The sequence below is a fragment of the Rhinolophus sinicus genome, linkage group LG07, assembly GCF_036562045.2.
Source record: "Rhinolophus sinicus isolate RSC01 linkage group LG07, ASM3656204v1, whole genome shotgun sequence".
Lineage (NCBI taxonomy): Eukaryota > Metazoa > Chordata > Mammalia > Chiroptera > Rhinolophidae > Rhinolophus > Rhinolophus sinicus.
Window position 1 is genome coordinate 23,370,825 of NC_133757.1, and position 14,396 is coordinate 23,385,220.

General features: G+C 36.1%; 1 protein-coding gene across 2 annotated transcripts in view; it reads right to left on the reverse strand.

Annotated features, from left to right (window-relative positions):
* Positions 1-1,579: 1,579 nt before the first annotated feature.
* SLF2 (SMC5-SMC6 complex localization factor 2) overlaps positions 1,580-14,396 on the reverse strand; it is a 37,858-nt gene continuing 25,041 nt past the window's right edge. The window contains exons 15-20 of one of the 2 annotated variants that reach the window (XM_019724921.2): positions 14,065-14,152; positions 12,667-12,798; positions 12,153-12,230; positions 9,033-9,119; positions 7,028-7,096; positions 1,580-4,834 (exon numbers count right to left, since the gene is read on the reverse strand). In XM_019724921.2, the coding sequence (XP_019580480.2) occupies positions 4,799-4,834; positions 7,028-7,096; positions 9,033-9,119; positions 12,153-12,230; positions 12,667-12,798; positions 14,065-14,152 (490 nt within the window). In that variant the 3' untranslated portion in view covers positions 1,580-4,798. The remainder of the gene's footprint in view (positions 4,835-7,027; positions 7,097-9,032; positions 9,120-12,152; positions 12,231-12,666; positions 12,799-14,064; positions 14,153-14,396) is intronic. The other variant, XM_019724923.2, reaches the window with a different exon arrangement.

Consider the following 14,396-nt stretch of genomic DNA (forward strand, 5'->3'; position numbering starts at 1 on the left):
TTGAGCAGAGGTTCCCTGAGGCAAAAGAACTTGGCCTTATTTGTACTGCTTCCTGTTCACTGTGGCAGCATTTCTGTTCCTGCTTTGCCATCTCCACCTCTGGTTTGCCCAGCATTCTCCCTTTAGGTGGCGTGATCTTTATTTTGGCCACATTACAGCTGAGATGCTTCTTCAGTAGGGATTGTCACCAGTGCAACAACGCTGTAGTCTCACTGTTCGCAGCCAGTCGTCTTGGACTCAGACCCAAAGCTGGGCCTTCTGGCTTGCCCTCTCTTGACTGCTGCCTGGGGAATGGTTAGCAAGGAAAAGGGAGTATCAGGACATGTCCACACATGCTAGAGAATCACCACCCACCACCCCTTTCTCAGCTTTAGCATGCTGGGTTTTAAAAAGTCACAAACTTAATTTTTTACTAGCAGACAGAGCTGGACAGAGAAGCCTCTGTGGGCTATGTCAGAAGGACAAGAGCACACATATACTACAGTTTTAAGAGATATGGTTTGCTGATGTCAGTGAACCCCAAGTGCCTCAAGATCAATTTTAATTGTTATCTGGGAAGAGCCTCAAATTAGAGCTGAAAATAAACAACTAGCACTGTGTTCTCCCTATACACCAGGCACTTTGCTAGCACTTTCATGCATTATCAGCTCATTTCATCCTCACGAACTCAGATGGACACCGTTCTTATTCCTTTTCATAGATGAAGAAGTAACTTGCCCAAATCGAACGGCTGGTATGGTGAATCCGGGATCCGAAGTCAGGACTAAGGTAAGGGCTAGGCCCTTAACTTGCACAGGCTGTGCCGCCTGCCTCCCAGTAAGTTCTTAGGCAATGTCTCTACTTTTGACTGGGCTGTCATTCCTGCCTGTCAGAGAAAAGTGCTCCCAGGTGGTGTCCCTCCTAACTAGGCTGTCAGAAGTGAGAAATACTGGCCTGGTTCTGGAACCCGAGGCTTCTGGCAACCATGTCCAGTCCCTTCTACGAGTTCATAAGAACAGTTGCTCCTGTGAGGTGTCAACCTGTCTTCCCAACTGGCATATCCAGAGCTGTATCTGCCTGGCAGGTTGGAGGTGATCCTAAGCCCTTCCTCTGCATTGTATGGCTTCTCCTTTCTTGGACCTGGGCTGGAGAACAAGGGGCCAGGCCAAGGGTATTCTTTTCCAGTCCTTCTTGCACAATAACAAAGTACTTTCGCCTGGATACAAGAAGGGACATTGAAGAGAGCTCCGTTTGTGTGGTTCACTACTGAAGCCTCACTGAATCCTAAAAAGAGTGTCTAGCAAGAGTAGGTACTCAACAGTTGTTGAATGAACAGAGTGAATGACGTCATGTAAGAATTGAATTCCTGACTGCAAAGTACACAGCAAATTATTAATTGGGTTATAATAAAGTGAACTGTGTACAACTACAGCTTCATGGATTCCAGAAACAGGAGACATTAAGCTAAAACACTGGAGAATCCAAAGCAAGAGGAAGAAAGGAAGCAATCAGTTTAAAAACCAGATGGGGCGGGGGAAGAAACAGGACCTTCCAGATACTTAACCATCCCCACTCCCAAACAAATATTACCAAACACATGTTCAAACTGAGAAAAAGCCATTTTAATAAGACACATACATTCATAGGACTTTAAACAAGATCTAGTATAAAATTAAAAAAAAAAAAGGAAATCTGCATTTACTTGTAAACTGCCTAAGAGCTGGTGGAACTGGCTGACAGGACTGCCCAAGGGAAACAAACACACAGATAGTGAGGTGCCAACATTGTTAATGAGTAAGAAATAACTACCACAGACCATGCTCTACATGCCCAGCCACCTGTCCCATAATCTTGCCTCCTTAGAGACAAATCAGGACAGTCCTTCCCTAATTCTCCAACTCAGTCCCTCGTTAATGGGTCACCTCTTAAATTTTAACTTTTTTAAATTTAAAAATTATTCTTGGTTTAATGACTCCACACATTATTACTGGCCAGTCCCCACCAACTATACTTGTTTTGACAGAAATAAAAATGCAAACGCTCCTACTGAGCCTGGATGACAACATGCCATTTTCTATCTTTTACATCTGGGGAGATTTCTGTGAAGTCAAAAGCCAGCTAACTTGAATCTGAAAACAAAAATCAAACGCCAACCTTCCAAAAGGTGACAAAGGCACTACTGCCATCAGGAGATAGACAGGAAATGTACAAATGCTGTTACTTTACTGCTACATAGATGCATTTTGTGCATGGAGAGCCTCTTAACATGATGTTAACTAATAGAATCATATTTTCGGATAACAAGAAAAGCAGGTTAGAAAAGGCAAACAGTTACACACAAAAGCATAAACACAAGTACCTTAATTTTCAGCTTGCAATAAGGGTAATAAGTGTGCCATACATATCCAGAAAATTAGACAAGGTGATTTTTGGCACAGTAACACTGCCAAACACACCACCACTCAGTGCAAGCTTTGTTCGCCAAGTCCCGAAAGTGGCCTGACATTCTCTGTGCAATGAACATCTTCTCCCCACTACCGTCCCATTCACTGTGTGGACAACAGCGGGAGGGAGACAAAGCATGGGGACAGAGGGAAAAGGATAATACTTGATTTGGGAGAAAAACCATGGGCTACTTGTGCTAAAAGAGAATCACAACATTTTTATGAAAACCCAAATGCAAATACTGACTGGAATATGACCTGGAGATTGAAGACATCAACCAGAGTCATAAATACAAGGGCCCAAACCGATGTCTGGCCACTCATTTTAAAGGGACAGATGAAGTATTCTTCTCTAATGGAGAAAGAGAATGAAAAATAGATATTTTTCTTATTGGAACTGCTAAATAAAAATGTATCAAAGTGGTTTTAAATTTGATGGGCAGTTATCTGTTGAAACTGCAATACAAAAGGGTCACTTAAAAAAAAACCTGAATAACCCACTTGTCCCCGCATCAATGTACACAATTAGAAAATATTTACACACTGTAATTACAAGCAATATAAGCAGTATTTTATACTTTGAGATTTTGTACACTTTACACAATGCAAAATGAGAAAAATATGAACACTTATAAAATTACACACAAATAATGTATCTACAAAATATTAAATTACAGAGTGAAAAAGCCCCCATTGTTGGGCAGATAGATGCCAGAGTTTCAAGCTTCTGTCAAATATAACTCTTTGTATCTATCTCATTAGCCATAAGTGGCATTTTCTAACAATACCCTTGAGAGGTAGTATCAAGATAATAATACTCTTACCAGTAAACAACACAGAATAAAACTTTTGTTGGTCTGACTCTTGCAGCCTCATTCAACCAGGGTTCTCAGGAGCTGGACTTAGTCTTTCCTATATAATCTCTAACTGCTCAATTCTTGGCATGGGCTCAAAAGTTACTGATGCTATTTTAAATGATAAATTTAAGATAAAATGGTTTTTACTACTAAGCCTCAATTTAGAGGTAGAAAGCTATTCTTCAAAATTTATTTCCCCCCCTCTCAAACTACAAACATCAAGTTCAATCCCCTTCCCCTGATCATCTTTCCCCCCACAACTGAAGACCTTTAGAGTGCTCAGGAGAGCAATGTCATCCAAGTCAATACCAAAAGGAAAAAAAGAGCGGGCGCTGTCTTTTAAGAAACAAACCCTCCTAAAAGGGACACTTAGTCAACAAAAGAATTTTTCAGTTAGTAAGAGTCTATTACTATCAAAGGCTTCAAAGGGCCCTTGGGCTAAGACCAGCACGTGCACTTCTACTAACCTTCCACCATTTAAACCAAAGGGTGGCTTTCCAGTGTTTAAGAATTTAGAGCAGCTGTGGTTTTCAAGTGCAACAACTTTAAAATACAAGCACACACACACGCGTGTGCACACACATGCGTGCAGTGTCGAAAGAATAAACAGCATCCAGGTCTCTGCCAAGATGATATACTCATGAAAATAAGGTTTTTGGAAACTTGTCCAGATCTTTAAGCTTTTACAGTATAAACTTCTGTAATATGGCTATCAAGGGGCCAGAATTCTAAGATTTAGTCAAGATTCTAAGATTTAACCAGTATTTTAAAACAAAAGCACTGGAAAGAAATTAAAAACAAACTACGTATGAATGTTTTGGCATATAAACAAAGCCACTGTTTTATAGCTTAACCTCTTCCCCTTTGGGGATCTGATAATACACCAAACTTCTGTTTCTCAACTGTTTGTTTAAATGTATTTTAAAAACCTAACAGATTTATAATCTTGAATAGTGAAGGAAAACACATGAATTGAAACCTCCCTAGAGTTTACAGGAGTTACAGAACAGATTTATCCTTTTTGTTACTCAACTCAGTTGTAAGCTTTCCCTTTGAGTCTTAAAGTAACCAAAAGAGAAAGTTAAACTCAACTGGAACTTGGTCTTGGTTTCCACATCCAACTACTCAAGTTGGTCCAAACCCTTTCTTATGTATTTTCTATGATTATCCAAGTGCCACAAATACAAAAAAAAAAAAAAAAAAAATAACTGGCTTACAATTTAACAGAGAAGTTAATAGGGGCAGGTTAGACATGCAACTTTATTGGCCGCTTCCACTCCTCCCGTTATAGGATTCTGCTCTTTAAAAAGGCCAACTGCCTTAAATGGATCGCATTTCATATCTGCTTCAGAAATGGCAATTTCTTCATTACTAGGTTCATACTAGATATTCAAGTGGTAGGTACATCTGCACATTTTCTTAGCATTCCACTGGATTTTGTAGTAATCCTTTCTATTTCTCTAGGAAAGGCTTTTATTGAATTGCTCTTGGTTCATATTTTTGCTGCTGCAACTCCTGTTAAGAATCTGGTACCCAGAAGTCATGAAGCTGCCCCTAGAAAAGGGAAGGGGGGAAAAAAAGGATAAAGGAAAAGCAGATTATGAATTATCTAAAACTTCTAATCATCAGACAATGGGCTTTGATAATGAAAGTAATAAAATCTTTATATTGTACATTTCTCTGAAAACTCATGGCAATCAATTCAAGTTTCACATTTTGCGGTCTAACAATTAAAAAGTATAAAATAAGTACAAGATGTTTTCTCACCAATACACACATGTAGAGAGTCATATTTAAGAAGAATAAATAAAATGACAAGCTGATTAACATAAAGTTCTGGCTTTACATTCTTTTCTGTTTTAATGCCACATCAGCAAAGATGGCCAGCCTAAAAAGAAGTCTACTGAGGTTAGAAACAAAAAAACATTAGCTTAAGATTTCTCAAAGACTTCTCTAAAACGGTGTGCATATCTTATGAAGGATACCAATTGCAAAAGAGCCAAAATGTCCTAAAATAGTGAGATTGTTTTCCTAATTAATCTTCAGAGTTCCTGTTACTTTGATAAAAAAAATAGAAGCAACTTCTAGGCCCTCCTACTGAAAGGGTGGCATCTGGACCAGCAGCATTGGCATTAATCTGAGAACCTGGTAGACACGCAGACTATCTCAGGTCCCAGTCCAGACCTATCAAATAAAAATCTGCATTTCAACAAGTTCCTAGCTGATGCTTATGCACATTACAATTTGAGAAGCATCATTTTAGATAATCCCTTATCAGTTCGTTTGTAAACAAGCGGGATGGCAGACTTAATAGCAGGTAATTAAACAATGCTCCCGTTGAGCAAAGTCTCCTTACCTTTGGTATCTATGACACCAAAAGCATAAGTGACAAAAGAAAAAACAATAGATAAAACTGGATTTAATTACAATTAAAAACTTTTGTTCTACGAATGATACTATCAAGACAATAAAAAGATGACACAGAATGGGAGAAAATATTTGCAAATTATATACCTAATGAGGGACTTGTATTTAGAACATATAGAGAATTCTTACAATTCAATAACGAAAAGATAAAAACCCACTTAAAAAGTGGGTATAGGATTTGAATAGACATTTCTCCAAAGAAGCTATATGAATGGCCAATAAGCACATGAAAAGTGCTTATTGGTCATTAGGGAAATGCAAATTAAATTAATGGAACATCATTAGTGATTAGGGAAATGCATATTAAAACCACAGTAAGATTCCACTTCCAACCCCCTACTATGGTCAAAAAAATAGGTAACTTTAGTCAAAAAATAGGTAACAACAAATGTTGGCAAGAATGTGGAGAAATTAGAAACCTCATACATTCTAGTGGAAATGTAAAATACTGCAGCCGTTTTGGAAAACAGTCTGGCAGTTCCTCAAACTATTTAATATACAATTACCATATGACCCAGCAATTCTACTCCCAGGTATATGCCTAAGATGTTTTCATTTGAACACATATGTTCACACAAAAACCTGCACACAAATGTTCATAGAAGCATTATTTGTAATAGCCAGGAAGTAGAAACAACTCAAATATCTATCTAATAAGTGGAAAATAAAATGTAATATATCCATACAATGTAGTTATTAAGTAGCAGTAGAAACGACATACATGCTACAACATGGATTCACTTAACATTGTTATGTGAAAGAAGCCAGCCATAAAAGATCACACAGTATATGATTTCATCTATATGAAAACATAGAGAACAGGCAAATCTATACAGACGGAAAGTCTGTAGTTGTCGAGGGCTTGGGGGAGTAGGGATGGGAGTGCAGGTGGTTTGGGAAAGGGGAATAACTGCTAATAGGTATGGGATTTTTTTTGGAGTGACAAAAATGTTCTCAAGTTAGACTGTGGTGAAGACTGCACAACTCTGTGCATATACTAAAAACCACTGTACAGGTTAAATGACTGAAATGTATATGTGAATTTTATCTCAGTTAAGCTGTTAAAGAAATGCTCCTCATAATAAAACCTCCATCTGATGCAATTTAACATTTTAAAATGTGCTCAACCATCTCTGGAAATAAATTAATGAACATAAAACAAACAAAAACTAAAAACACATATACAAGCTACTATACCGGAGTTTTCCGTTTAAGATACCTAGGAGCAAGTCCTCTGTCATACTTTTTTACAAACAGTATGAAGAAGTACCATTTAGCAAAACGATTAAGAATAAATAAAACTGTTTAATGAAATGACACCTGAGTAGGCCGACAGTTCTGGATTATTTCCTGCCATTTTCCATGTATCCTGGCAACCAAGTCTTTTACCTTAAAAATATCAAAAAGGGGAAAAGGGATCAGATCAAAACATCCTCATCTAAAATCAATTTAATGCTTGACAGAAAAGATCTGACAACTGTTACAGGCCCACACCCTACAACTCAAATTTGATTTTTGTCAAGAAACAGAAAATAACTCATTTTCTGGAGGGGCTTTAAAATCAGTAATTAGTAAGATTTTTCTTCATCACTATAAAATACTGAATGTTTAGGATTCCATTTTCCTATTAGTTACTAAAGATCATCCAGAAAAATATATTCCCTGTCTTCAAGACACCTACACTTTCAACTTGCTGGCTTTTGATCACCCAGACAGAGAAGCTAAAGGGTAGGCTTTGTTATGGGGCCCAAGGCTTAGGTTGTTCCCGGCCAGTTTGTATTTGAAAGACTCAAGGCCACAAAGAATGGTTGTCATTTATTCTTTCCCACATCAGAAGACCCAAAATTCACTGTTATACCTCTTTAGGTTTTTCCAAAGCACTATGAATCTTCTTGAAATACCTGGTATATTCTTACATTTGGAGGTTGAACAAGCCTTTGTGTGAAACTCAAACTTTCCTACCACTCCAGAAATTCTCAATTAGCTCTTGAACATAACTGCTTGAGAAAAATGTCTTAAACAAGTCAGGAATATTATAGCTACTTTATAAAGTAAATTGCAAGGCCTGATTTTTTTCCTCCATTTAGAGTTCAGTAGATTCAATTTCTCTGAAACAATCACCACCTTTCTACTAGAGGCTTGTGGAGGGGAACGCAACTCATCATTTCAACAGGACCATCCCCTAAAGCAATTTCCATAGACCTGTATGTCACTCTCCACTCTAAGTAAGAGGAGTCCTGGCACCAATCTATGCCCAACCCTTGGCTTTAAGAAACAAAAACCTTGGGTGGTCCCCTTTTAGCATGTCTGTCAGCAGTAGCCACTACCACCAAGTTCTACGGGCCAGTAACTCTACTCAGTGTTCAAAAGAATGTGCTTCTGCAACTATGGTTTCCACTCCAAGGCAAAGAGGTATCCCCAACATGTATTTGAAAATCTGTAATCTGATACAACTTCATTAGTTGCTCATTTTTGTATTTAACTTAAATCTACTAAAATAAATACAGATACTAAATCCAAATGGGCATTGCTGAAATGAATAAACTTTACAGCTAATTAATGTAAGATATAAAGTTACAAAGATTCTGTGACTATCCCAACACAAAGCTAAAAGATGATTTGCAATTAAAAAATCCTTAGAAGAAAAAGTTTTTAAAAAGTGTTGTTTAAGTTAGTGTTTCAGGAAAAATTGCCAAATCATTTTGTTAATACTAAAGTTGCTTTCCTAACTCTATACTCATATACTCAGCTTTCCTACTGTCTTTGAATATACTAAACCTTTAAGAAAAAAGCTTAGCAAGCTTACTGCTGAATCATTTCCATTCTAGAGCTCAGACTGGGTGACATAGGACTCAGAGATTTGAGGCGAGTCCTTCCTTTAACACATTCTCTAAGAATATTCAGAGAATAACACCTAGCCAATTTTTTCTCTATGAACTAAACAAGTTTTCAACCATTACAAAATTTTATAACCAGTTTTAAAACTTATGTATTTATTTAAACAAAGCTTTAATTCTTAAAGCTAACTTAAGCATACAGGACTTAATTTGTACATAAGTTTCATTAGTAGTGGAAGAATTTTTCTCTTTAGGTATCAGGAGTTTTAGAATAGAAAATATAGTAAAATTAAAAAATATATTTGCTTTGAGATTTTTTCCCTTTCACTTTCAATCTAGCTAGAAGTACTTAGTAGAAGGTAATTTCAGTTATTAAAGGAGATCTCATATGTTCTTTTTAAAGAGAGGCTCATGCTTCTCTTCCTCAAATGTTAATGTAAGCAAAGTTAAATAAAAAAACTAACAATATGTAAGAAAAATGAACTTACCTTAGTTCTATAAAACAGTCTTGCATCTTCCCTAATGTCACACTTAACATGCTTTTCCAAAGCCCCACAGAGATGCACGAAGTGTTTCTGTGCAAAACAAATGTAAGGGATGAAAACAACTCTGAAGTATTACAAATCACTAGAACAATTAACAATCATTTCAAAATCTACCATTCTCCAATTAGCAATTTCTGATGCTAACCATCCAACATAACAGCAGTAGCAGTTACAGCAATGAAAGTTGTAACTGCCACAACAATAAGACTGTTAAGATTTTTTGTTAATTAATGTAAAAAATAAATACAAAAATAAATTGCTTTTTGCTATGTATTGAAGCACAATAATGAAAATTAACCCTAGAGCTCAGCCTGTGATACAATGCCCATAAATTTAAAGAGCCCTTCCTTTAACAAATTCTCTCAGGAAATATTCAAATAACAGCTGTCCTACTTTTCCTCTATAAACAAAACAAGCTTTAATAGTAGTTCCTTAAAAAATTAGGTGTCTTTTAAGTTTTTGAAGTAGATAGTCCAAAACAGTCACCCTCATACATATGAGTATATTAAGGTTGAATATACTAAGGTGAGAATGTAAATGGACACTTTTTAGGAGGGAAATGTGATAACAGCTATTTTTAAATAATTAAAATTTGAAAAATTTATAAACTTTGATCTAGCAACTCTACTTCTAGGAATTTACCCTACAGAAATGCTTGCATAGGTTGGTAGAAATATATGAATAATCATATTCACGTTAGCACTGTGTGTAATCACAGAAATGTAATATCCATCAGTAAGGGTTTTGAAATAATACTTTTTAGACAAAAGTACTAATATCTTAAAGTGACAAAAGGACAAGTTGCAAATAATATAAATAGTTAGACTCCCTTTTTGCTAAAATTATGTTAGTATATGCATAAATTATGGAGAAATTTACAGGAAGGCACTGAATTATAGAAGTCTTCCACTTTCTACCTTATATGGTTGTATTATAATTGAATTTTTAAATAATACTGATTTCTTTAATCAGAAAAAATAATTAAAAAAATAAAGTAAAGATCATGTAAGAAAATTACAGATAGACGACTATATTAGGAAGCAGACAGTTCTATATACAACAGTGTTTATAAAAATGCATGAACCAGTCTTGTGTCCTTTTCATCGTGCCTAAGGAGGTATTAAATTTTGAAACGGGTTGGATTACCTAAAGCAGGGGTGTCCAAACTGCGGCCCGTGGGCCAACTGCGGCCCACAATCTGTTTTTAATTGGCCCGCAGCAAATTCCAAAAACATATTTAGTTTACTTAAATAAACTAGGTGAGGCAATACGTACTTCACCTCGAGTGAGTGGCCCGGCTGTTTGTGTATTTTACCGCACATGGCCCTTGGTGAAAAATGTTTAAAAAAGTTTGGACACCCCTGGCCTAAAGTATGAAACATGAGGAATTAAACAAGAACTTTCCCAGGAGTATGGATCATGGTAGTATGGGAAGAACAGAATAATTCAAAACGAAAATCTTAACATGAAGAGGTAATTTAGAAACGCATATCCAAAGTACCTGATTTACCATCAACTTAATTTTTAAGGCAAATATTTCTAAAGAAGAAAAAATGTGGAGAAGAGATGGGAACGAACCAGCTGGCCCATTTCGTATTTGGTGACTTTGATATCTTATTAATGTATTACACTGTTGACAAGTTATTTATGATGGTTAAGTTCCACTCCAATAAACAGAATATTTGCAGACAAATAATTCTTTTCAGTGATGGGGTTGCAAAGTTATTATTACTTCCCTCTTACTTTCCAGTGTACACTGGAATTTCTACAGTAGTCCCCCCCTTATCCACAGTTTTGCTTTTTCATGGTTTCAGTTACCTGCAATCAACTATGGTCCGAAAATATTAAATGGAAATTTCCAGAAATAAGTAATTCCTAAGTTTTAAATTTTGCACCACTCTGAGTAGCGTGATAAAATCTCATGCCATCCTGCTCTGTCCCATCCAGGACGTAAATCATCTCTTTGTCCAGCAAATCTATGCTGTGTACGTTACCCGCCCATTAGTCACTTTAGTAGCCGTCTGTTTTCAGATTGACTGTTGTGGTATCACAGTGTTTGTGTTCAAGTTACGCTTATTTTACTTAATAATGGCCCCAAATCGTAAGAGCAGTGATTTTGGCAATTTGGGTGTACCAAAGAGAAGCCATAAAGTGCTTTCTTTAAGTGAAATGGTATGTATGTATAGGAAAAAACAGTATATATGGGGTTTGGTACTATCCAGTTTCAGGCATCCATTTCAGGTCTTGGAACGTATTCCCTGTGGTCAAGGAGGGAATACTGTATAGCGAAATCCAAAGTTAACTTTTATAAAGTTTTCTCCTATATAAATAATGTTCATAAATTGGTACAGCCACTATGGAAAACAGTATGGAGGTTCCTCAAAACATTAAAAATAGAGCTATCAGCAACTCCACTGATCCAGCAACCCCTCTTCTGGGTATCTACCTGAAAAATTTGAAAACATTTATTTGTAAAGATGTATGTACCCCTATGTTCACTGCAGCATTATTCATGGTGGCCAAGACATGGAAACAACCTAAGAGTTCCTTGATGGATTGGATAAAGACATGGTACACATATACAATGGAATACTACTCAGCCATAAGAAAAGATGAAATACTTCCATTTGCGACAACATGAAGGGGTCTTGAGAGCATCATGCTAAGCAAAATAAGTAAGATGGAAAAAGATAGGAAACATATAATGTCACTCACATGTGGGATATAAAACAGAAAGCAACAAATGAACAAAGAAAACAAACAAAAACTCATAGATACAGACAACAGCATGGTGGTTACCAGATGGGAAGGTGAGTGGGGGAGGTGGAAGAGGGTAATAAAGGGGGTCAAATATATAGTCATGAAAAGAGACTTGACTTTGGGTGGTGAACATACAATGCAATATACAGATCATGTGTTACAGAATTCTACACTTGAAACTTATATAATATTATTAACCAATGTCACCCCAATAAATGTAATAAAATTAAAATAATGCTCATTAATTCCATCAACAGTGATACTTATTAAAAACAAAAAACGAAACCACTAAAAACTACTTACTCGTTGTCCAGAAGAGAAAGAATGAGAACAACTAACTTCACCAACTAAATGAAGAAGAATGTAGGTCAGGTAATATGCCTATTAGGATGAAATGAACACCCATGAATTAGTTAGCATAGATGTCATCCCAGTTTGCACATTAGGAAAGCTGCCTAGGAAGGATTCAGGATTAGCTAAAGTTAACTGACCTAGTAAGTAGGGAAAAGCCATGAATTTAACCTAGACTTTCTGATTTTTAACTCAAGTGCACCACTTTTAGCTCACAACTGCCTAAGTAAAGGGCTACAAAAAACACTCCCAGTATTAAATTACCAACAACCATCCTTTTACTTGAATTCTCAACTTTCAAGTTTATCAAAGAATTTTATGACAGCAATAAAAAATATTATTCACTTTATAATTGTGTATCTAGTCTCTAAATTCAGAAATGCTTATGCTGTATCAGTCTATGTTTAGGAAGTTGGTATCAGTTATACTCATATGTACTGTTTTGAGATAATCTAGCCTTGGATACCTGCTTTTCAAGTTCCAAATGAAGACTGTCATCAATGGTGCCATTTGGTTGTTCAGCCCTTTTCTTCAAGACCATTTTCTTCAACAAATCAGAAGGCTTCATTTGTACCAGATAGCGATGTAGGACTGATATCTATCAAAATAAAGAGAAGACATTGAACAATATTAAGCAATACAGTTGTTCTTTCTTAGGTTATTTTTTTTCAGTGTGTCCTCTGTTCATTTTGCCTTCTCTAATTTTGTCCCTTTAGCTTTCTTTATAGTCCAGTGATACCCATTCTCCTTTACTTAAAAGTCCTCAATTGCTTAAAAGGGGTTTTAAATGAAAGATCTAGTATTTGTAATTGAGGATAAAAGCTCAAGGAGGAGACCAAATGGCATTACAATAGAGGTCAAACAGAGTGCTTTCTCTGAAATTATTTGAAAGTCAGCAAAATTGAGTTTTCCTGTGAGTAGAAGTCATTGAATTCTGAAAAGAATTCTCTTTTGATGGCTGTAAATATCACTGAAAGGATTGAGAGCTATTTGATAATGACCCTGGTGACTCAGAAGTGGTCCCCATATATCTGGAATCAAATCTACCTCAATTTTACCAGTGCAGAAACCAGTTCTCTCTTTCAACCTCTCTATCCCATGCACCCTGTGCATACTTCTATCACTGCTCTTACTACACTGTACCACAATGCTTGGTTTACTTTATTTCAACACTAGATTATGTTTTCAAGGGCAGAGTCTCTAATTCATTTTTTACTCCCTACTGGAGTACCTTGTACTGAATTTCAATTCAAACAAGAACACCACATCTAGATCAGGTTCTATGTTGAGTTTTCAAATCCAACTACAAGTAGCACCATTAGTGCTAATAATGTTTATAAAAAGCCCCCAGGACTTCTTGGAGTGGAACTTCCATAGGACATGTTTATACACACTCACATATACAGGATATATTTACTATTGAACAAGTACGGAAAGGCAACCGCATTTAAGCTCTACAATTTAAAAATTATTTAATATTAAAACAGGTGCAAGATGTAATTAGTGTATAATAGTTTTGCAATTTCTAATCTTGTGATAAAATTTCTAACCCTGATCAGGTGAACTAATTTAATAAATGATGTCATATTTAGCACATTATAATTTTCCCAGTAGTTTTTATACATTAATTCATCTAAATGTCCACAACAATCCTATTGAGACGGTAACAGGTGTGATACCATTTCCATTTCACAGTTGAAGAAACTGTCTCACTAGTTAGGTACCATTCTAAAAACTACACAAACAGTACTATATCTAAGAGTTGAAATCTAACCCAAGACTTTTGACTTAGGATCCATCAATTTTTCCCTAAATCTCACTACCTCTTCCATTTATTAAAAGAAAAGAGAAATGTTATTTATACCTGCAGATTGTTGGCATCAGGGATATCTTCATGTTTCTCATCCAAAAGCTTTGAAATAATGACTAGGCTGAGGCACTGTCTCAGTTGCCTGGAATTAGAATTTAAAAGTATTTAGAATGTATTTTAAGCAATACTGCTTGAGAAGCAAATGAATGAGCCAAAGGGAATTCTTCTAGTCCTGCTAACTGGAAACATAGCTAATGTTTCAAGAGAAGGCTGTACAAGAACATATAAGCTTTAATAGAATAGCAAAAATTTCATGTAAACTATTTGTACATAAAATTAGAGTTGCCTGAGACTCAGGCAAATCATTAAGAGCCTTTATCCTTGAC